The 21,271-nt window shown below is 66.9% G+C and overlaps 1 protein-coding gene across 4 annotated transcripts; it reads right to left on the bottom strand.

The window, feature by feature from the left end:
* Positions 1-2,777: 2,777 nt before the first annotated feature.
* VAX2 (ventral anterior homeobox 2) lies at positions 2,778-20,560 on the bottom strand. Of its 4 annotated transcripts, XM_066997016.1 has the most exons (5): positions 20,434-20,560; positions 19,721-19,972; positions 14,623-14,810; positions 4,135-4,164; positions 2,778-3,388 (listed from the first exon to the last, which is right to left on the bottom strand). In XM_066997016.1, the coding sequence occupies exons 2-5, from the start codon at positions 19,968-19,970 to the stop codon at positions 2,888-2,890; spliced, it is 969 nt and encodes a 322-aa protein (XP_066853117.1). In that variant the 5' UTR covers positions 19,971-19,972; positions 20,434-20,560; the 3' UTR covers positions 2,778-2,887. The 4 variants fall into 4 exon arrangements, with proteins under 4 accessions (XP_066853117.1, XP_066853116.1, XP_066853118.1 ...); XM_066997015.1 differs by lacking the exon at positions 20,434-20,560 and having other exon boundaries at positions 19,721-20,366; XM_066997017.1 differs by lacking the exons at positions 4,135-4,164; positions 20,434-20,560 and having other exon boundaries at positions 19,721-20,367.
* Positions 20,561-21,271: the final 711 nt, after the last annotated feature.

Raw genomic sequence — 21,271 nt, 5'->3', positions numbered from 1 at the left:
CGGTGTAGGGGAAGGGTAGTGTAGCCGGGAGGGCAGCTTGGCCACCGAGGGCGAAGGAGGAGGCGGCAGGCGGGCGGCGGGACGTAACTTTTATTAACCGTTAGAAACCATAAGAAACCACGTTATTGATTAAAGTTTTACATCCAGTACATTTTTCTTTTTCTTTTGTTCCAACTTCACAGGTCAGGGCGAGCGGCTGGCGGCGAGCAGGGCTGGGGCGAGCGCCCCGTGAGCGGGACCCTCCTGAGCCCCCCGGCTTGGTTTTGGGGCAGCAGCAGCTTGGGGCGGGTTTGTGGAAGCTTTACCCGGGTTTAGCCTGCCGAAGGTGCTCGCCGTTACGCTGCGGGGCAGCCTCCGCCTTCCCTGCAGCCCTCGCCGCCGAGCAGCAGGAGCAGGGGTCCCACGGGGCGTCCTTGGAGCATCCCAGGCTTTGGGGACTCTTTGGGAACCAAACCTGGGCCTGGCTCTCTCCGAAGTGAGCCCAAACATCCCCGACTGTGTCAGGGCGAGGGGGTCACTTCTGTACCAAGCTGCCCCGAGTTTCCTCCCGGTTCAGCCAGGAGGGGAGGAACCAGGCTGAAACCCTCGGGAAACGCTGGGGGCACAGCTCCCCCGGGGAGGTGGCTGCTTGGGGAAGAGGGAGAAGCAAAACCGGGCAAGCCCCGGATCCGTCAGCAGGTCCTGCCTGCGGGACCCAGCGCCAGCCCGCTGCCAGCCCGCCGCTCGCTCTTAAATACCGAGTCTGCAGACCGGGGAGGATGAAGAACGGCGATATAAATATAAATTAAGTGACGTGGGGAGGGGGAAGGTCCTCGTCCTGCCGACATCCAAAACCTCAGTCAAACACAGCATCGCGACGTCGATGTTTGGAGCGCGGCAGCGGGTGCTGGTGTGGATGGGAGGGGAGGGAGGACGGGGAGCAGGAGCAGGCACCGGGGCCACCGCGAGCACGTGCCACACTTGGGGACAAGGGCATCTGCCTGCAGCCCCGGCGGGGCAGTGAGCTGTGGTCTGAGCCGAGCAGGAGCGGGGAGCATCCTCTGTGCCCCCAGCTCTGTCCCTGCCTCCTGCCAGCCCCCGTCCTGCCTCAGTTTCCCCACCCACGCTCTGGGCGCGGACCCCTCCTGGGCAGCTCCCATAAAGTGCTCCAGGCGTGAGTGACCGACAGCTGCTGTGTCATAGAAACGCTTGATTTAAAGGAAAAATAGTCACTGGGACCTTGCCATAAAATCATTTCTTTTAAATATTTCCCTGCACTGTGGCTGGGGCCGCGTCCTCCCGCAGCAGGGGCAGGCTCGGGCACCGCTGCCTCTGGTTCCTGCTCCCAGCACCGAGCTGCACAGGCAGCGGAGGACGAAGGTCCCACGTCTGCCTGCACACACCCTCAGGGATTTGCTTTACCCTGGGCAGGGACCTTTGCTAGGAGGTTTCTGGTGTTATTTCAAACTTCTTTCTGCCTCTCTTCCCCAAACACATTAGTTCTGTTGGAAAAAGCAGAATGTGAGACTCTTAAAGCTGGCTTTCGCTCAGTGCTTACAAGGCTGGCTCTAGTTCCAGCTCCTGCTTTTCCTCTTTTCCTTTTCCCGGGCAGAAATCTGCAGAGCTTCCCCCACCCGCAGCAGACGTTGGGTGTGAGTGGTTGGTCCCTGCAACCCCTGCGGAGCAGAGCAGCCCGCGGGGTTTCGCCATGGGCTTCCCAGGAAGCCTCTGCACCCGAACGCACGGCCCCATCCGCGGGGCGAGCCAGGGGCGCTCTGCAGGGCGTCCTGCTGGGAATAATGCCACTGCAGAGCATCCTGCTGGGAATAATGCCACTGCAGGGCATCCTGATGGGGAATAATGCCACTGCAGGGCATCCTGATGGGGAATAATGCCACTGCAGGGCGTCCTGCTGGGAATAATGCCACTGCAGGGCGTCCTGCTGGGAATAATGCCACTGCAGGGCGTCCTGCTGGGAATAATGCCACTGCAGGGCGTCCTGCCAGGGCGATGCCTCCCCAGGGTGTCCTGCCAAGGGGATGCCACCGGAGCATCCTGCCCAGGAGGTGCCAGCCCAGGATCCTGCCCGCACGGTGCCGCCCAGGAGCAGCCCCAGCACCGCACACAGGCTGAGTCCTGCCCAGCGGGAAGCCGCCATCCCCACCACTGCCGGGACTGAGCCCTGCTCCTGCCCAGCAGCGGGAGCAGGACTGGCACAGGGACCCTATGGCCACCGGGACGCTTCAAGAGAACCTCAGCCAGCGCTCAAAGCCCTTTGCAGGTGGGGAAACTGAGGCCCAGACGCTTGCCCAAGAACAGGCAGAGACACGGCCTGGTCCTGCCCTGCGCTCTCCCTTTCGGGTTGCCCTCCCGCCTGTCCCCAGCCCCAGGGACATGGTGACCCCAGCACTTCGGGTGACAGCCCGCAGGGACCAGGGCTCTGCGGTTTCACCCGTGCCGCTCCGTGGGACGTGAGCAAACAGCAGGAGACGTTCACAGGGCATCAGCACCCCCTGCCCACCCCCGGGGGCTGCTCCTCTCCCACGGCAGAGACCACAGCATCGTCCTGCAAGCCCTGCCCGGGGGTACCTGGAAGGGGAGGTGGCCCTGGTGGATCCAGCGGCGTGGGAAGGGGACGCGGCAGTGCCGGTGACACGGGACACCCAGGAACCCAGGCAGTGGTGACCAGGCTCGGCGTCAGCCCTAGCGAGAGGAGGTGGGCGGTGTAGTCCTCGGTGGGATCTTAGCTCCTAGGGAGGGGGCCGGGCGTGCACGCACACACACACGCACAGCACCCGGACATTTGGTAAAGTCTTTCAAACCCCACTCGCGAAACAAGCCCCGTGTGGGGCGCAGGGTGCGTGGGGACGGAGGGGGGGGCAGGACGCCTTTTGACACTCGTTTTCGTTTAAGGGCTCGGCTTCTTGCTGGGTATAGAATTGTCTTTCCTTTCCAGCCGCGTGTAAGGCTCAAAAGCGGAGCTGCCCAGTCCATAAGTGCTCGGGAGGTCGTGCAGGCCGCCCAGCAGCGGCGCCCCGAAGCACAGCGGGGCCGCGGGCAGCCTGGCCGAGGAAGAGGAGGAGGAGGATGAGGAGGAGGAGGCGGCGAGGGCAGGGACCTGCAGGCTGAAGGCTCCGGTGCCGGGGGGGCTGCTGCGGCCGCCCAGCCCCGGTGAGGTGGTTCCCGGGGTGGCCACGCCGGACCCGCTGCCCGCAGGACTCCCGACGGGGTGGGAGGTGGGGGACAGGAGGCTGGGGGGGGCCGGGACGGAGAGGAGCCGGCCTTGCTCCAGCAGCCGGAGGATGTTGCAGGTGGCGAAGGACTCGGAGGTGGAGGTGGAGCGTTTCTCAGAGTCCCTGCTCTGGTCCTTCTTCTGCTTGGTGCGCCGGTTCTGAAACCAGACCTTGACCTGGGGAGGGGAGCGGGGGGACGGGGCAGGGGGGGGACAGAAAGGCACAGACAGAAAGACAGCACGGGGAGGGCAGGGACAGAGAGACAAGAACCAGGAGAGAGTGAGAGATGCGAGAGAGACAGACGTGTTAAAACAAACGCCCGAGCCCCGTGCCCCCGCAGAGGGGCTGCGGGGAGCCCAGCCCGCTGCCATTTCCAGAGAAACAGCAAATTTCTGAAACAGCAAAGCTCTGAAACAGCAAAGCTCTGTGCCTGCGAGGGGGACGCGGGGCCAGGGCCTGCTTCCCATGGTGCTGCCCGTGCCCACGGGTGCTCTCCTGGGGCAGCTGAGCTACGGGCGCTGGGCATCCCCTGTGGTGCCCCTAAACCCCAGCTGCGGCTCTGCCGCCCTGCCGAAGCAGCAGGGGTGTCCCCGGCCGTGCTACGGCGCTGGGGTCACCTTCGGGGACAGCACGGCTCTGGTGGCCCTGAACATCTGAAGGCAGAGCCGCTTCCAGGCGTGAAGCCGCAGGGAACGGGGCAGGCATCCCCTCCCCAGGCTGCCTCGAGCAATCCCTGCTCCAGCCCCTCCATCCATCCTCCGGCCCGCAGGAACTCCAAAACTGGAGCTCGAGCACCTGAGTGCCCGGGTAGGACGGGCCCCCGGCCCCCTGCCCCGCATGTCCCTTGTCCCACGGCCGCCCTCCGTGCTGGGGCCGGCTCAGGGCTCAGCCTGCGGGTCGGGGCTGCCCCGGCACCCCTAACCTGGTGGCATCGCCACGCTTCTGTCCCTCCCTGGCAGAGCAGAGGGGTAGGAGAGGCAGAAAGAGACAGAGAGGGGAAGGAGGGACAGACGGACAGGCAGAGGCAGGTGAGGGAAGGAGACGGGTGGGAAGACATTCGTGTTAGCGCCTGGCAGGAGGGGCTGGCACCCTTGGGGCCGCTGCAGCATCGCCCCAGGACGGCCACCGAGCGGCACAGCCCTCGCGCGTCCCCCGGCACAATAGACCCACAGTGCAGAGCTAATGGACCGTGGGCTGGAGGAGGTCGCAGCCCCCGGCCCCTTTCTGGGGGAATAACAACGCAGATGTCTGCGCGAAGCCGGCCGCGGGCTGGGGCTGCTCGGGGAGGAGCAGGGACACCAGGACCAACATCCAGCACCTGAGCCTGCTGGACCACGCGCCAGCGCCAGCCCACGTCCTGCCCACACCCGTTCCCAGGGGGGGGGCCCTGCATGACCGCCCACCTCCACCCCAAGGGGCCCTGGGTCCCTCCTTGCCGCTGGGGTCCCCAAAGCTGATGTCCCCTTCTCACTGCCCCCATCCCTCCCTCCACATCAGTGAGCAGGACAGGCCACACACCTCCACCGCCCTGCATCCTGGGGCACAGCATCCCACCACGGGGTTTGCAGCCCCCGGCTCTTCTGGTGGGCACTCCGCAGGGCGGCCCCGTTCTCCGGGGAGGGGGCAGTGAGCCACCGGCTTAACCTGGTCCTCCTTGGGATGCCCAGCAGCAGCGCTGCGAGAAGAGGGCCGGGGAGGACAGTTCCCAGGCCAGCACGGGTCCTGCTGCTGCTCCGGGGGCTGCTTGGGGACAGCAGCCAGGCAGAAATGCGCAGCTCCGGCCCATGTGCTTCGAGCCCAGCCCAATCTGTTTCCTTCAGCCCCACATCCCCAGCACCAGTTTTCACCCCTGTCCGTGCTCTCCCAGTCTGAGCACGTCACCTCCCCGTGCCCTGGAGTGCCGGGGGGGTCTCACAGACCCATCAGCTCTTGGTGCAAAGGGAAACCGAGGCACGGACAGCCCCTGAGGAGCTCATTGCATTGCAAAGTACCCCGGATCCCAGCAGGGTGGGAAGCCGTGCTGAGCAGCACCAGCCCGGGCAGGGCATTACCGTGCTGAGGGACTTTGGAGCAAGCACCTGAGTGGAGGCACAGCCCCGTCACCGCGCACAGAGAAGGACAAAAGGCACCACCGTGTCCTGCACGTGGGACGAGCGAGCCCCAGGGGACGAGGCCCGTGCAGCGCACCCACAGCAGCACAGCGGGGGCAGGCGAGGCGGACGGCGTCCCCTCACCGGTATTTTTCCTAAGACGAGAACCAGGAGGCACCAAGTGGGGTTTCCAGGTCGGGGCTTGGGTCGGCACCTGCGCCGCTGCCCTCTGCGCCCTGCGCCCCAGCCCAGCGCTGGGCTCCTCGTCCTCGCGCCCCCTGCCCGGCAGGGGCTCCTCCCGTCTGCGCAGGTGCCGTACCCGATGAGCAGGATCACATTTGCCCTCGTGGCTAAAGTTCATATCCAGCTTGTTGCTAATTAGTAGATCCATGTCCTTTTCATCCTCCATTACGATCAAGGGCAGCGTCTCTCTCGCCGGAGATGTAAATAAGCTCAGCCAGACCCGGTCCTCGACGAGTCCATGAGTAATTCCCCTCCAGCCCTTCGTCTTCCAGCAGTATCCGTCCCCACCTCCCCTCTCGTACGGTTCTCGCCGCAGCCAGAGCTTTGCCAAGGTCTTATCCGGAGGCAGCGCCTTCATTTTGTCCTGGCAAAAAGCCGCCTCCTGCCCCCCCGGGTGCCGGCACGGAGGAGGCGGGCGGCACAGAGGTGAGCCCGAGGGGATATGGCTCCCAAGAAGCCTGGCAAGAGCTCTCACGTGGTGCTGCAGGTGTGAGGACAGGCACGGGCTGAGGCTTACAAATCTGCGAGCGTTTGGAGGAGTCCTGGTGCTGGGGACAGGCAGTTACCGCACCACACGGCCAGGTCCAAGGGTGCCCAGCTGGGACGCGGGCACGCGCTTCCCACCCCTGCCTGCACCAGAACGAGCAGAGCCGCTCCCAGCAGAAGGGTAAGGGAAGCGCAGGAGGAGCGCTGAGCGCCGCGTGAAGGCAGGGCTGCGATTCCCTCCCCTCCCAAGCAGCTCCTGCCGCTGCGGGAGGTCCCCAGGGTCACAGCCAGCCCCGAAACCGCGCGCCCGGGAGCTGGGACATGCGGCGCCGGAGGCAGCATGTGAGCTCCCCACGTCTGCGGGGCTTGGGCAGCCAGCTTAATTTAATTCAACTTAATGGTTTTATTTTATTTTATTAGTTAGTTTAACATATTAATTTAATATATTAATATTTTTGTTTACTTTAAATGCACCCCCCCCCCCCCAGTGCCTGCCCTGCGCCAGAGCGAGCAGCCGGACTGGCAGGGGCACAGCCAGGAGCACCCAGCTGCTGGGCATTTCCCTGCACGAGGCTTCCCTCACATGGGGAAGGGTTCGTCCCCTGCGAGCTCACTGCCAGAGGCCCCCCGGGACCCCCTGGCAGCCCCCACGTTGTCTCATGGTTTCTCCGTGGGCCCCCTCGCGCCGCACCCTGTGCTGGGGCTGCCCCCCCCCCCCCCCCAGCATCCTGCAGCGCATGGGGGCTGCAGGGAGAGGAATTAAAGATTCCTCGGGCTGGAGGAGGCTGCATTCCTGCCTCCATCCTGCTCTGATGGGGGAAAAGGGTCACTGGGAGGAGCGGGGTGAGCCCAATGGGGCAGTGCCCTGAGGTGGAGAGTGGCCGATTCCCTTCCCCTCTGAGCAAAGCTGCTGCCAAACACTGTCCCCCTGTCCCCCTGTCCCCCCGTCCCCCTCCAGCCCACCTCCAAGGCCAGGCTGAGCACCCCTGTGCCCCCCATACATCACAGCAGCGACGTCTCCGACCGCCCCCCCCGGCTCCCCGCTTGGCAGCCGAGCAGCAGAGCCGCGTGCTCGGTGCCACCAGCTCCCCTGCACTGGGAGAACGACTCAAAATGCCACCGAGCACCGGAGCTTCCCAGGGCTCCGCTGTGGGGATGCTCCGAGAAGTCACTCCGTCCGTCTGTCCGCCTGCCAAGCAGTGGGACGGACGCACATGGGCTCTCCCCATGCTCAGGCTGCCCAGCAAGGCGCAAGTGCCCGAATCTGGGTGGGAAGATTCTACACGAGAGACTTCACCAGCACGTGCCAGCAATACCGAGTGCTTTAAATCATCCCCCAAACCAAACAGTCACTGCACCCACTTCTCTGCACCGCCAGTGGAAAAGCTGCCCGAGGGGCAGCCAGGATTTGGGGTGCGCAAAACCACCAGGGGACTGGGGGGGCTGGGGCAGGAGGAGGGCACCAGGAGCCCCCCCAGGGGTCCCCTGCAGGGAGCTGTGTGCAGCGGCTGCCTTCTGGCACGGCCCCGCACGCCCACACACTGCGCACACGCGCGTGCTCTGATCCACGCGCGCTCCTGCCCACACGTGTGCGCTGGCACAGGCAGCACCACGTGTGCACGCTCGCGCCCTCGGCAGCATCCTGCTCGCAGCCAGCCGTGGGGCCACATCTCCCCCGAGGGGAGAAGCAGGGCTGGGGGCACGGCCCCCCGGGGGAACAAGGCCGGGCAGCGGGGATGCTGCTGCACGGAGCAGCGGCTGCAGCACGTGCGGGCAGCCCTGGGCAGGCTCCTCCTGGCTGAGCCCGAGCTGCTGCAGCGTCAGGAACGGGCACAGGGCCCTGTGCCATGAGCACGGCTCTCACACGGCTGCGGGCAGCGTGGGGCACCAGGAGCAGGAGCCCACACGAGCCCTGCAGGGGGGGAGTTGGTCCCCAAAGCCTTCGCCCCCCGCCGCCTCCTTCCGTGGCTGAGCCGGGGCTGCAGTGCTGGGAGCGGCCGCCGGGACCCTGCTCGGATCCCTGCCTTCCGCCCGACACCTCTCAGCTACAAAAGAAACGATTTCCAAATGATTAACCCCGATTAAGGCCCCCAGCCGGCGGGCCAAGCTCCCCGTGCCACTCCGGGGTGGGAAGGTGGACGGAGCCCGTGGCTGGGGTGGGGAGGGAGCCCGCATCGTGGGGAGGGAGCCCAAATTGTGGGGAGGGAGCCCAAACCACGGGGAGGAAGCCCAAACCACGGGGAGGGAGCCCACATTGCAGGGCAGGAGCCCGCATCGCCCTGGGGCATTTGGAGCATCCCGGAGCCCAACGAAGCGTTTTGGCTGCAGTCCCCCCCTGCTCCGCTCGCCCGTCGCTGCCCCAGGCCCTGCGAAAGGTCCCACAACATTTCCCTCCCCACGCCGGTCCCCACCTAGCCGGATACGGCCCCTGGGCACTGACGTCCTCCCTGCACACCCATTTTTCATGTCACAGGGCACCCAGCAAATGCGTGGCACCGGCAGGAGGCTGAGCGGCGGCACGACATTTCTCCGTGTGGTCCTAGTTCACTGGAGGAGCCGAGCAGAGCCCAAAGCCACCGCCGCTGCCCACCCAGGTCGCGTGCCCTCAGCCCTGCTCACTAAGCCGTGCCGGCGCGCACACACTCGCGCAGGCGCGCACGCTCGCCCTCGCCATCTCCTCCCAGCCGCCCTGCCCTTCCCCGCGCTCCCCGTTGGGAAGGCACCGAACCTCCCCAGCCCACCGGCACCTCCGCGCCCCACGGTCTGGCGCCCTCGGGCCTCGCCACGTGGGGGACATGGGGCTGGGTGTGGGCCGGGCAGGGGGGGGGGGCTCGCCTGTTTTTTTTTAACGCCGTTTGTTATTTAACAGCCCTGCCCCGGCAGTGACCCCGGTGCTGTGACGCGCTCCGCGCCGTGCGCCTCCGTCGCGCCGGGCAGCCGGGCGCTTTGCAGCGCCGAACGAGGCCATTTCGTGGCTGGCCGCCCGGGGTTAGCTCCCCGCCGCTGCGCCCACCGTGGCACGGGGAAGGTGGGAGGCAGCCTGCCGCAGTCCCAGCTCCCAGCGCTCCCGGCTGCCCTTCCTCCTCCTCTTCCTCCTCCTCCTTGCACCACAGCCGGCAGAGCCCTCGCGCGTTGCGTAAGCCAGCGGGCTGCCTGCCCAAGAGGTTTTGTAACCGCACGGTGGCCGCGCAGACGCTGCCTTCTTGCCAGCCCCGGCGGTGATGGGAGCCGGCGCTGAGCACCCACCCCCAGCCCCGAGAGTGCCGTGGTGCAGCACCCACAACGAGCCCTCCGAAACGCCCGGGATGGACGTGCTCCGGGCCACGGCTGTGCCTACAACGCACGACAGAGCGCGTCTGCAACAAGCACTGGGAGCCCTCCCCACCACGCCGTGCTCCGAGCCCCTCTCTGCCCCGGCACTGCTGCCGGGCTGAAGGCAGACACCAGCCCTCAGCCTCCCTGTGCCCTGCAGCTCAGGACCATTCCGGCTTGCCAAGAGCAGCGCAGGATGCTGTAACGCCCCGGCAGGGCTGTGTGAGACGGGGCTGGGCACGGCTGGGTGGGAGCAGCGCCCTCCTCCACCCGGCCCCACCGTCTCTCGCAGGGGGCAGACAGCCAGCGAGTGCCGAAACCAGGTGGGGACGACCTCAAGTCTCCTCTGAGGCTCCAGCAAGGCTGTGGGATGTTTCTCCCCATCTATAAAAAGACTCAGGGATCTAAAAAGTGGTCTTGGGGAGGAGACAGACCTGGAGGTGGGCAGGGAGCAGTGTGGTGGGAGCCCCAGGCAGCACTGGGGTTTGGGTTGCAGGGTTGGGGTTCCCTGCGCCAGCGGCACCAGAAAATGGGGTGGCATCAGAGCTGGCCCCCGGAACTCCCATCAGAACCGCTTTCCCTCAGAAAGTGGCACTTTTAGGAAACTCCTTCCCCATAATTGCACCCACTGCGATCAGTGGAGCTTGTTCGGAGAACACCCAGCGCCCTCTCACATTTCAGAACCACAGCCCTCAATCACAAACTCTGGGATTATCTCCATTTGCAATTGGAAGTGCCCAATGATATGAACCTCAGTTAAATTTTCCACCTTTATTTACACTGACCATTTTGCTTAGCGCCAGCTGAGTTTGGAGGACTATAGGAGCACCCAAGCCTTTTAGATTACCCCCTAAACCATCTCTAGAGCAGCTGTCTCACAAAAACTCCAAAAACAGGTGAATTTTGGGTGGTGGATGGGTGGGAGGATGGAGGGGAGGATGGATGGGTGGATGGGTGGGAGGATGCACAGGAGGATGGATGGATGGGTGGATGCCTCCTCAGGAAAGAATGTACTTGGCTCTGACAACTATTCTGCATGGTCGGGAAAAGGGATTTCCAACAAAGCTTTGGAAATTTGTCTTCCCCACATGCTGAGGACTGCAGAGACCCCAAGGATGACGAGTGCTCTGCCCCATGGCACGAGGCCCAGCCTGGTGGCCCTACCTGCCCCTTACGCTTCGGGGTGGCTCTGACCCACGGATCCCACCTGGGGCTCTGGATGGCCCTCACCCCCTCCGGACCGCAGCTTTCCTGTGGTTCTCCGTGCAAGAGGCCAGCAGACCGTTGTTTCATTGTTCTCTCGATGCAGGGGCCGATAGTTGTTAATGACTGGAGGTGCGATTAATTTTTAACAGCGTCATCTTAATTGTCGCGCTATAAATAGACCTGCCCGCCCCTCCCCTGGCTCGGCTGCTTTCTCACATCTGTTTTGCTCGGAGTCAGGGGGAAAAGTCCTGGAAGCCTTGTGCGGGGGGTACCCCCCCACCACGGAGGATGCTCGGGGGTCGGGCTGTGGGGCTGAGGATGGCCCAGGACCCTGTCCTGAGCAGGCTCTGCCAGCCGGACCCGCTGCGACGCACGCAGCGTGGTGCTGGGACCTCTCCTCTCCGTGCCCCACCATCGCTCTACAGGGGGTGTCCAGACGCTACAGGGGAGCCCAAAAGCTCACCGAGGTCTCCCCGGAGGTGCACGGTCCGAGGCCCGCCAGCAGTGCTCCAGGACACGGCCTCGCCCCCCACGGCCACCCCCGTTCCCCAAAGGGGCTCCTGCGTTTGGAGGAGGGAGCGGGCTTGGAGCTGGGCACCGCACGGAGAGCATCCGGCACAGCAAGCCCGGTCCTCAGCCCCTCGGGCACCCCGGGTGCCCCGCGCACAAAAGGAACCTGGGGTGAACGTGTGCCACCTCTGTCCTCACCCCCATGACATAGGAAGAGCTGGCAAAGGCAGCGGGTCACTTGAACCTGAGCCTGGCATTGAACTCCTGACCCAGAAAGCAAAGCCTCCTGGCCCAGGCAAATCCCCCCAGCCAGCCCACCCCTCCTCGCCTCCCGCCTGGGGATTTGTAGGAATTATCCTCCCCGCGACATCCCCCCGGGGTCGTTCTGCCTCGCCGCTGCCTCGCTGCTTGGCTTTTCCATCCCGGAACGACCCTAAGAAGGGGCACCTTGCCCTAATGCCTTGGGGTAGGGATGCGCTGCCTGGAGACAGCCTGGTGCGGGGAGAGGGGCTGCTGCTGGGGGGACTTGGGCAGCCCCCGCGCACCGCCCCGGGATGAAATGGGATGAGAGAGCCCACTGGGATGTCCCCGTGCCAAGACAGGATGAGGGAACCCACCGGGATGTCCCCATGCTGAGATGGGATGAGGGAGCCCACGGGGATGTCCCCATGCCAAGATGGGACATGGGAGCCCACCGGGATGTCCCAGTGGGGACGAGGGAGCCCACCAGGACGTCCCAGCGGGCAGGGATGCATTTCCAAGCCGCCGCTTTACAAGCTAATGGAAGCACTCTCCGGGCTAATTAAACTCGCTTAGCACTAAACTGCCATTTCCATGGATTAATTAGAAAGAAAGAACGCAAACGGCACTGGGCTGGGGCCAGCGCAGCGCCCGGCAGGCAGAGCAGGCGCTGGGCCTCCTGCCTGGAGGTGCCCCCCCGGCCCTCGCCCGGTGCCCAGCAGTCCCCCAACTCCCCTGGGGAAGGCAGAGCCGGCCCAGCCCAGCAGACGGACACGGGGACAAGGCACAGCGGGGTGCAAGGTGGCCTGGAGCAAGGGGAGACACCGGTGGCTGTGTCCTGGGTGCTCCCCCATCCTTGGTGAGCCCCCACCCCAGGGCTGGGGCCAGAGAGGAGAAACCCAGAAGATCCCAGCTGCCCAAAACAGAGGTGAGCTGCTCCGGCTTCCCTGCAATGCGCTGCAGTTGCCTCCTTCCTCCAGGACCACCGAAAAGCAGGACCAGATGCTGGGGAAGTAAAACAGGACCCCAAAGACGCCTTTTTTCTGAGTCAGGATCCCTCGGGGCCACACCGAGGGGCAGCCTGGCTGCGGCCCCCCAGCTGTGACGCCGCCGTGTCCCTTCCCACCTCGTCACGCTGCCTGCGCCCTCTCCTTCCGCAGGGACGGATCCTTCCCTCCCCGACTGCTGGCAGGGGCAGAGCCCACCCGGGCAGTGCTGGCCCTGTGTGCGTGGGGGGACATGGGGGGTCCCGCCACGGGTGCAATTCGAGGTGAAATCAAGGAGGGAGCGCAAAGGATCTGCCCCACGGTCCCAGTCACCGGCACAATGCCGAATTCGACCAAGAGCGAGCCACAGGACGCTGGTGGCTGGAAACTGCACAAAACATCGGATGGAGCAGTCACCCCACGGACTGCCCTGGGTTCTGGGGCTGGATAGCTCACTGGGACGGAAACCACCCAAAGCATGAGAAATGCAGTAATTATTGCAAAAATTGGATTTTCCCTGCCTGAGGCAATGGGCACAGGGGAGCCCCGTGGGACAGGAGTGGCTGGTGCTGAACCCCCAGCTCTGGGCCACATCTCAGGGGGGGAAGCGTGGAGCGTGGGCCGTGCAGCACGGATACGTCCCCCAGCCAGGGGGGCATCACCAAGCTGCTGCCACAAAACCTCCCCACCACAGACAGCAACGCCTGGGTGTGCAGAGAGCCCGCAGCGCCGACCCAGGGGCCCCCACCTCGCCAGCGAGAGCGGGGCCGGGGAGGGACGGTGGGGGGCACGGAGCTGCCACTGGGAACTGGCTGCAGGGGAAGAAAGGCCGTGAAAAGCACAGAAGGGGATTTAAGAAGACAGAGATGAAGGAGAGCGATGGGGAAAAGAGGATGCGGGAAGGAGAAGAGAAGAGGAGAAGAGACAGCCATGGCCTACAGGGTGTGAATTTTCTCACCGAGCGACGAACGCAGCACCGAGGCACCAAGCAACCAGACGCTGGGCCCCAACACGAAGGCTGCGCCTCCCCTCCTGCCAGCCCCGGGCTGCGGCAGCCAGCGCCCGCCCGGCCCCGCTGCCCTCCCCTGCTCGTCCCCAGCACGGCCCCGCCAGCGCCGTGCTGCTGGCACCGGCTGCGTCCCCAGGGCTGGCACCGCGGGGAGCAGACCCCGAGCGCAGGACCCGGGGTGCTTCGCTCCCCACCGCGCTCAGCCGTGCCGCCAGCACCTCCCGGGATGCGTCCCGCGGTCAGAAACCTGCTCCCTGCCACCGGCAGGGCGAGGGGGTGTTGGGGTTGTGTCGGGGGGGCTCTGCTCCTCCCCGCTCCCCTCACAGGGCAGCGCAGCGGCCAGAAGGGGGATGCCGTGGGGGTCTCCCCGCAGCCAGACCCCCAGCACGGCACGCGGCAGGAGCCTGAAGCCAGGGGCCAGGCTGCTGGCAGCAAGGGAAGTTTTGTTCTGTGATAATTTAGGAAAAAATGAGATTATTTCCAATCTGAATGTGGGAGAACTCGTAGCTGTCTCCAAACGTGCCTTACTGGCCAGACGGAGCAGGCGGAGTTATTTTGGTAGTTCCCAGCTGTGCTGTTTGGCACTGGCGTCTTCATTAAATTTATTGTTATAATTATTTTTGCATTTATTTTCGAACCAAAACCACTGCAACCCCAGCAGACGCACTCCTGCTTAGCAGACGTCACCACAACCCCCTGAGCAACGGCACAAACTCCTCCACCTCCGCTCGCCCGGACCGCGCAGCCCAGCGCAGCTCTCCCCGCGCCCCGCAGACCTCGGCAGAGCTGTGCCGGGGCAGGGTGCGTGCATGCCCTGGGTTTATGGCGTGGGTTAACCACCACAGAGCAGACCTGGACCGCCCGCATGCAGCCTGCTCCCGGCAGCACCGTGCGCTCCTGCCCGACCACGCTGTGCCGCGGGCGCTGCCGTGAGCGTTTTGGGGCAGCACCGAGAGTTTTGGGGCAGCGCCACGGCACCGGGGATGCTCCCTGCAGACCCCACGTGGGTGCTCGGCCCCCCCTTAATGGGCAAACTGACGGCTCCTTGGCTCAAAAAGAAATAGGGCGAGGGCACCTCGCACACAGCACCATGCACACAGCACCATGCACGCTTCTCCCAGCTCCAGACCGAAACGCGAGCGAGCACCCAGCCACCCTGGCATGCATCGAGCCCCTCCTTGGGGGCTGGAGCTGGGGGCTGGGGTCAGCCGCAGGCTCTGCACCGGGACAGCTCTCCCCCTCCCCTGCGCCCACCTTCGCCCTCCCCACGTCCCCGGGGAGGCCCAGGGGAGCCGGGGATGGCAGCGGGACGGCGGCTGGCCCCTTACCTGCGTCTCGGAGAGGTTGAGCTGCCGCGCTAGCTCGGTCCGCTCGCGGCCCACCACATACTGGCAGCGCTGGAACTCCAGCTCCAGGCGGTAGAGCTGCTCCGCCGTGAAGGACGTCCGCGTGCGCTTGGGCCGGTCCAGGTCCAGGCCCTTGGGGAGGACGATCTCCCGAATCGTCCCTTTGGCATCTAGGGGGAACGGGGAGAGGGGCCGTCAGGGGGGGAGCCTCCGCGGGGGGAAAAAGCTTCGCTGGGGTCTGGGGGAACTGGTCCGAAGCACCCGCTACAGGGGGAGGAAAATCTTCCTTAAATAGGGCTGCACAACGAGGGCCGGGGGGCGGTTTTGTTCCTGGGTTCAACGCAGGAGTAACTCTGAGAAATCGCCCGAGCTGTGGCTAGGAGAGGTGACACCGCATAGTTCAATTGTCCCCTCCGGCCCCAAATACTACGCATTTATAAGTCTCCAGGGAGTGTTAACAGTTCTTCATGAAAACAGGCATTTTTTTTTCAAAATGGAAAATAGAAACCAAAAAACTCCTTAAGGAAAATGAAGCGTTTGGTCACAGATAAAATAGTATCTGAAAGCCAGAAGCAGAAGAGAGTTGTATACCAAGAAAGAGTTCAAATTAAACTGAATTTTAATTAAAAAGAAATTTCATTTTTTGTTTATGTCCTGCCTTTAGAATATTGGGGGGAAAAAATCCCTCTTGAAATTCCCTTTTCATAAAGGTATTCTCACTGCAGGAATACTCTCATTACAAGCCAGCAGCCCCCACTTCTGGGGCAGTTCTCTCTCATTGAGCCCCTTCTGGATGTGCTGTGTGCCTCGGGATGCTCCCGAGCCCCGGAGGACAGGGTTGGGGGGTGCTGGTGGGACAGGGCTGGGACCAAAACGGCATGGCACCACCGAGCGCTGCCAGCCCCAGTGTGCCCGGCCCCACCGGCTGCGCAGCGCCTGCACCTTCTGAATGCTTCACCATGGGGCAAAACCACCATGACCAGTCACACTGGAGCAACTGGGGGGTCTCAGGGCTGCGTTTGAATACTCCAAGGTAAAGGAGGCTTTTGTTAAGAATAAAACTGTTGCACGTGGAGAGCAACGAGACCCGCAGCGGCTTTGCAGCCGGGGGGGGGTTCCCAGCTGCCCCGCTGCGGAGGCTGCAGATTGTACCAGGCTGGGACTGCTGCTGCCCAAAGCCTTCCTCGGGGAAACACAGGGGGATTCGGCTCCCACATTTCCCGCACCAGACCCTTCCATGCTGCAGGATGCTGCCTGCAGCCTGTCCCAAGGAGCCCCAGCATTACTTTGCACTGACGGGGTGCTCGCCCTGCTACCTACCGAGGGGTCTGGGCATTAAAAATTGCCCTTGCAAACTCCCTGCTGGGTTCCTCCAGCACTCCCAGAGCACAAACCCCTCGTGCTTGCCGTCCTTTGCGCTGCCTTTCCTTAGACACCACGGGCACAGCGCTAATCACCAGCAACACTGGTAGAGCCCCGTTGAAGCAAAGCCTGGATGCAAAAGCCCCCGGTTCTGCCAAGCACCTTTCCTGCAACGTGCAGGGTAAAAACCACTCTCGGAAACCACAGCGAGGCCGCTGCAGGCAGCCCGCTTCCCAGCCCCTGGCTTCAGGGCTCCCCGGCCCCGCGGGACCCAAGGGCTCCAGCAGCCCCGGCTGGAGGTAAGTTGCTTTCTCTTTCTGGCTGACTCAGGCGTGAAAGGATTATAAAGCTGCTGGGGCAGGAAGGGGGAAACAGCGAGGAGGAGACAGGGAGGGGGTGATGGAGCTGGCAGGGGGACGACGGGAGCGGGGAGCAAGCACGGGCTCGGGAGGGGTACCCAAGTCCTGAAGCTGTTTTCCTACCATCAAGCCGTGGTGCGTGGCAGCGGCACCATCCCGGCGGCCGGAGCCTGACCCAGGATGGAGCACGGCACTGCAGGAGGCGCTGGGACCGCAGAGCGCATGGGGAGGGCCGGGGGGGAAAAGACGGTCTGGGGGAGGCAAGGAGCCTCTGGCCAGGCAGGGAAGGTGCCCTCTGCCTCAGGGTATCTCCAGCAGGATTAGGACGCTGGTCTGGGAACCGTTTTGCAAGGGGCAGAGCATTAGCTGGGATGGCGCCCAGACCACGTCCGCACTCCACAGCCACGCCGAGGTCCCCCGGCACAACAACAGCCGGGGCTGTAAGCAAGGAGCAGCCAGCAGAGACCTCCACGCTGCCCAGCCGCAGCTGCAACAACGTGCCCCTCCGCCCTCGCCGCTCCGCACGGCCCTGCTGGCATTATTAGCGGTATTATTAATTGTTATTTCCCCCGCCAGCTGGGTGCAGGGAGGGGGAGCGGGCTGGGTGCGATGCGTGCAGAGCCGCAGCACGCCGCGCCAGCTCGGCAGGGCCCCGTGCCCCAGCCCTGCAGCGCTCACAGCAGGGCTGCGAGGTGCCCACCCGCACAGGTCTGGGGGGCCTGCAGCCAGCCCCCGGTGCCAGGAAGGGCAGAAATCCCACTAGGGGATTACAGACCCCAAAGAGCCCCCAGGTCCTGCCACGGCAGCTTTGCAGCTTCCCTGGTGCGGTTGTAGTGAGTCGGTCTGCTCTTGGGGACCGGGAGCGCTGATGGCAGCACATCCAAGGCAAAATTTGGGACTGAAATCCCTGGAAAGAGGGCTGGTGCCAAAGGGACTGGTCCTCTGCCTTGGCGGCTAAACACGATGAGGCCCTACAGCCAGACAGGGCCGGCAGCAGGAGGGAACGGAGAGCAGGCAGCAGCTTTGGGCAGCCGACCTCGGCGCTGGCAAACAGCGATTTTACAGCAAGCACACGCTGTGCAGCGCATCACACATGGGCTCCCCCGGCACATAAGGGACACATCACGCACTGCAACACAGCGGAGCCAGACCCAGGCTCGGGGACACCGCACACACAGCGGGCGTGTGGGGCGCTCCCCCGGTACACACCAGCTCACACCGCGCACACCCATGTGCGCTGACACAGCTGCCGGGACACCCCTGGGGCTCACAGCGCCTCGCCAGCCCCCAGTACGTGCACGGGGCTGCTGCAGCCCCCCATGCCCCAGGAAGAGGAGAACGGGAGAAGCGGGGAGCACCCCGGGCAGCCGCACCCGTGGGCACAGCGGCGGCTGCTGGCTCCGGTACAGCGCAGGTCCCGGTGCATGGGCTCAGCCTGGCCGAGTCGCCAGGGCTCCCGGAGTGCACAGCCCCCAGCCAGGGGGAACGTGGGCCCCCGGGTCGGGAACGGGGCCGGTGCTGGGAGCAGCACACGGGGAGATGTGGCCCCATTCCCCCAGGACGTTGCGGCCCCTCTGTGCCCAGCCCCAAAACAGCGGAGCACAGCTGGGAGCCCCTGCCCAGGCCTGGGGACACGGCTGGAGGATGGGGGCAAGGTGGGGGACAGCGGGCCCGGGTGCACCCCGCCGCGATCCATCCCTGGCGTGGGGGAAATAAAACACCGGGAGGGAGCTGGAGCAGCGGGGAAAACAAAATCACCTTCTGGGAAATCAACGCCGAGCGGCTTCCCTGGCGCTGCCCGGTGCTTGGCACCGAGCCCTTCACCGGGAGCGGGTCCCGGGCCGGCCCCGCCGCCGCAGGTGCCCCCGGGGCCGTTCCTCAGGGCCGGGGGCTCCCCGCCAGGGCCCCGCTCGCTGCCCGCTGAACTCCGCCGGTTTGCGCCCTTCCTCCCCGCCACCATTTTGTCCGCGCCATGGCGGCTGCAGCAAGATGGTGCGACCGGCCGCTGCCCGGGGAGAACCGGGGCCGGGGAGAACCGGGGGCACCCCCCCGAGCCCCGGGCCGCCCCCGGGCCGCTCCCAGCCCTGCCCCGCCGGGACCGCGGCCGAGCCCGGGCAGAGCCGGGCCTGACCCCGGCCTGACCCCCGCCGGCCTCGGCGGCCAACCGGGGGTGCCCCGGGCGCGTCCCGCAGCCACCGGCCCCGGGCTCCCACCCGCTCCCACCCGGGGCACCGGGGCCGCCGGGGAGGGCTCGAGCTGCCCCGGGAGAGGTCTCCCGACAGGCGCCTATCGCGACATGCGGGAAGGGCCTCGCTGCGCGGTGAGCCCCGAGCGCGGCTCCCTGCAGCCCGGGCGCGTCCCGCGGAGCATCCGCGGCTCACGGCTGCCAAGCGCCACCGAGCCTCCGCCGGGCCACGGCTGCTCGAGCCGAGCCGCGCCGAGCCGGGCCCATCCTGGGAGCCAGCGGAGACGCGGCTAAAGCCGGGAGGGGGACGCGGCCGTGCCGGGACCGGGGCTCCGGCTGCCGCCGTGCCCCGAGCGCTGGGGAAGGGACCGGGGAAGGGACCGGGGAAGGGACCGGGGCAGAGCCCGGGCGGCCCCGGCCCTGCTCGCCCAGCGGCCTCCGAGCCCCGGCTCCCGCGGCGGGGTCGCGGTGCCCGCAGCCCGGGAGGACGCGGCGCTGCCGGCCGGGAGCATGGGGCCGCCGAGCGCCGGGCACCGCCCGCCCCGGAGCCCCAAACTTTCGGGGTTCGCCTCCGGCCGGTGCCGGGAGCCGCGGGCCGGCGGCGGGGAGGGATGCTCGGCTGCCCGCTGCCTGCTGCCCGCTGCCTGCTGCCCGCTGCCCGCTGCCCGGGCAGAGCCGAGCCGAGCCGAGCCCGCCGCGCGCCCCCAGCCCCAGCCGGGCGAGTAATATTATAAAGGGAAAAAAAAAAAAAAAAGAAATAGCCCCTAACTCGCCGCCGCTCCGTGACGCTTTTCTCCTGCGACACCGGTTTAAAAGCGAAGCTGCTCCGCTCGCCCTTCTCCCGCTGCGTGCGCGTCCCCCGAGCGGGGCAGGGCCGGGCAGGGGTCGTGGACCCCCGCTGCACCCCCCGCCCCGGCCGGGCAGAGCCCTGCTGCGGCCCCGGCCCCGCTCCCGGGACCGCGGGGAGAGCGGCCCCGTGCCCGCCGCGCGGAGCCGAACCGGGGGCAGCGGCGGCGGGGCCGGGAGGCCGGAGCCCGCGGCCGGCCGGCGGCGGGGCCGCACCGGGAGCACCGGGAGCGGGGCCGGGCGGGTGCGCGCCGCCCGCCGCTGGCAGCCGGAGCCGCGGGCAGGAGCGGGGAAGCGCTGCCGGGGGGTACCGGGGCCGGGGCCGTACCTCGCACCAGGATGCGGCGGCAGTAGTCCGCCTCGCCGGGTCCCGACGGGCTCTCGGTGTCCGGGGCGCACTCCTTGGAGGAGCCGGGGCCGACCGCCGACGTTCCCGGGATGTCCTTGAAGCCGCCGCCGCCGCGCAGCGCGCTCTCCAGCTCCGCCCGGGTCGGTGCCTTCTCCCGGGCCCGGCCGGCGGCTCCGGGCTCGGCCAGCAGCACGGGGCTCCTGCCAGGCTCGGCCCCTCCATCGCTCATCCCTGCGGGCGCCGCGGCGGGATCAAACATCAGGAGGGAGAGAGAGAGACGGAGAGAGGGAGAGAGGAGGCAAGACTAGGCGGGGGGAGGGCAGCCCCCCCTCCCCAGACCCCTGCCCCTCCCCGCCCCTCCCGGCCCCCCCGGGGCTCGGCGCCCTGGCAGAGCCGGGGGCTCGGCGCCCCGCTCGCCCCCATGGCCGCGGCCCGCCGGCGGCCGTCGCCCTCCCGCCTGCGGGCGGCGGAGCCGGCCCCGGGGCTGGCATTTAAAGCTCGCCCCCTCCCCGCTCCGGGGGGGGACGGAGACGGGGACGGCGGGGTGCCCCCCACCCCCGGCAGGGCACCCCACGGGAGGGGGGGGTTCCGGGGCCGAACGGGAGTTACAAACTTTGACAGCCCCCCCCCCCCCCCGCCGCCCCCCGGGTGTCCCCCCCCCGCGCCCTCCCCAGCTCCACCTCCCGCGGCACCTCGCTCCGGGCAAACTTCAGGCGCTCCGGCTGCCCCCGGCGCCGCGCTGCCCGCCCATGGAGCTCCCGGCCCGGCCCCGCCGAGGACCGGCGGCGGCAGCGGGGGGGGGGGGGGGCGGCGGCGGAGGCGGCGGGGCCGCGCCGCGCCGGGCACCGGCCGCCGATCCGCGTGCGGGGAAGTCAATACCGGGAGGGGGGCGGCTGGGGGGCACGGAGGGGAAGGGGAGGCGGCGGGGAGGGAGCTGCGGAGGAAGCGGGCGGGGTGGCGGCGGGAGGACGGGCGCTGCTGCTCCGGCCCGGCCCTCCCCCGCGCCGCCGCTCTGCGCTGCGCATCCCCGGCCCCGCGGCGGCGGCGGCGGCGGCGCGGGGGAGGCGCGGGGAGAGAAGCAGCGGTTTTAAGCCGGCTGCCCGGCACGCACGCAATATCCTGCCCTCCCGGCCCGTGAGAGCGGTGGGCAAACAAAGAGCCCCTCGGCGGCCGCTGCCCGGCCCCGGGAACGCGGGGGGAGCGGCGGCAGGGCCGGGTCCAGCCGCACCCCCCCCCTCTCCGGGCCGGGATGCAGCGGCGGCGAAGCGCTCCGGGGTGGAAGGAATAAAGCGAGAAGCGGGCCCCGACCCGGCTCTGCCCCCCCGGCTGCCCGGTTTCGGGTCGGGGGGCTCGGGGCCGCTCCGCTCCTTCCCCCGGTGGCGGCTCCGCCCGGCAGCCCCGGGCCGGTGGCCGGTAACGGAGGCTTCCCGGTGCCGCCGGAGACACCCCCGCCGCCTCCCCGAGACCTCGCGTTGGTCCCCGCTGAAACCCCGGGGCCCGGCGCGGCCTCTGCCAGCCCCGAGGCGAGCG

The sequence above is a fragment of the Anser cygnoides genome, chromosome 4 (assembly GCF_040182565.1).
Source record: "Anser cygnoides isolate HZ-2024a breed goose chromosome 4, Taihu_goose_T2T_genome, whole genome shotgun sequence".
Taxonomy (NCBI): Eukaryota; Metazoa; Chordata; class Aves; order Anseriformes; family Anatidae; genus Anser; species Anser cygnoides.
The sequence above is the reverse complement of the archived record's forward strand: the minus strand, read 5'-3'. Positions and strand labels throughout refer to the sequence as shown.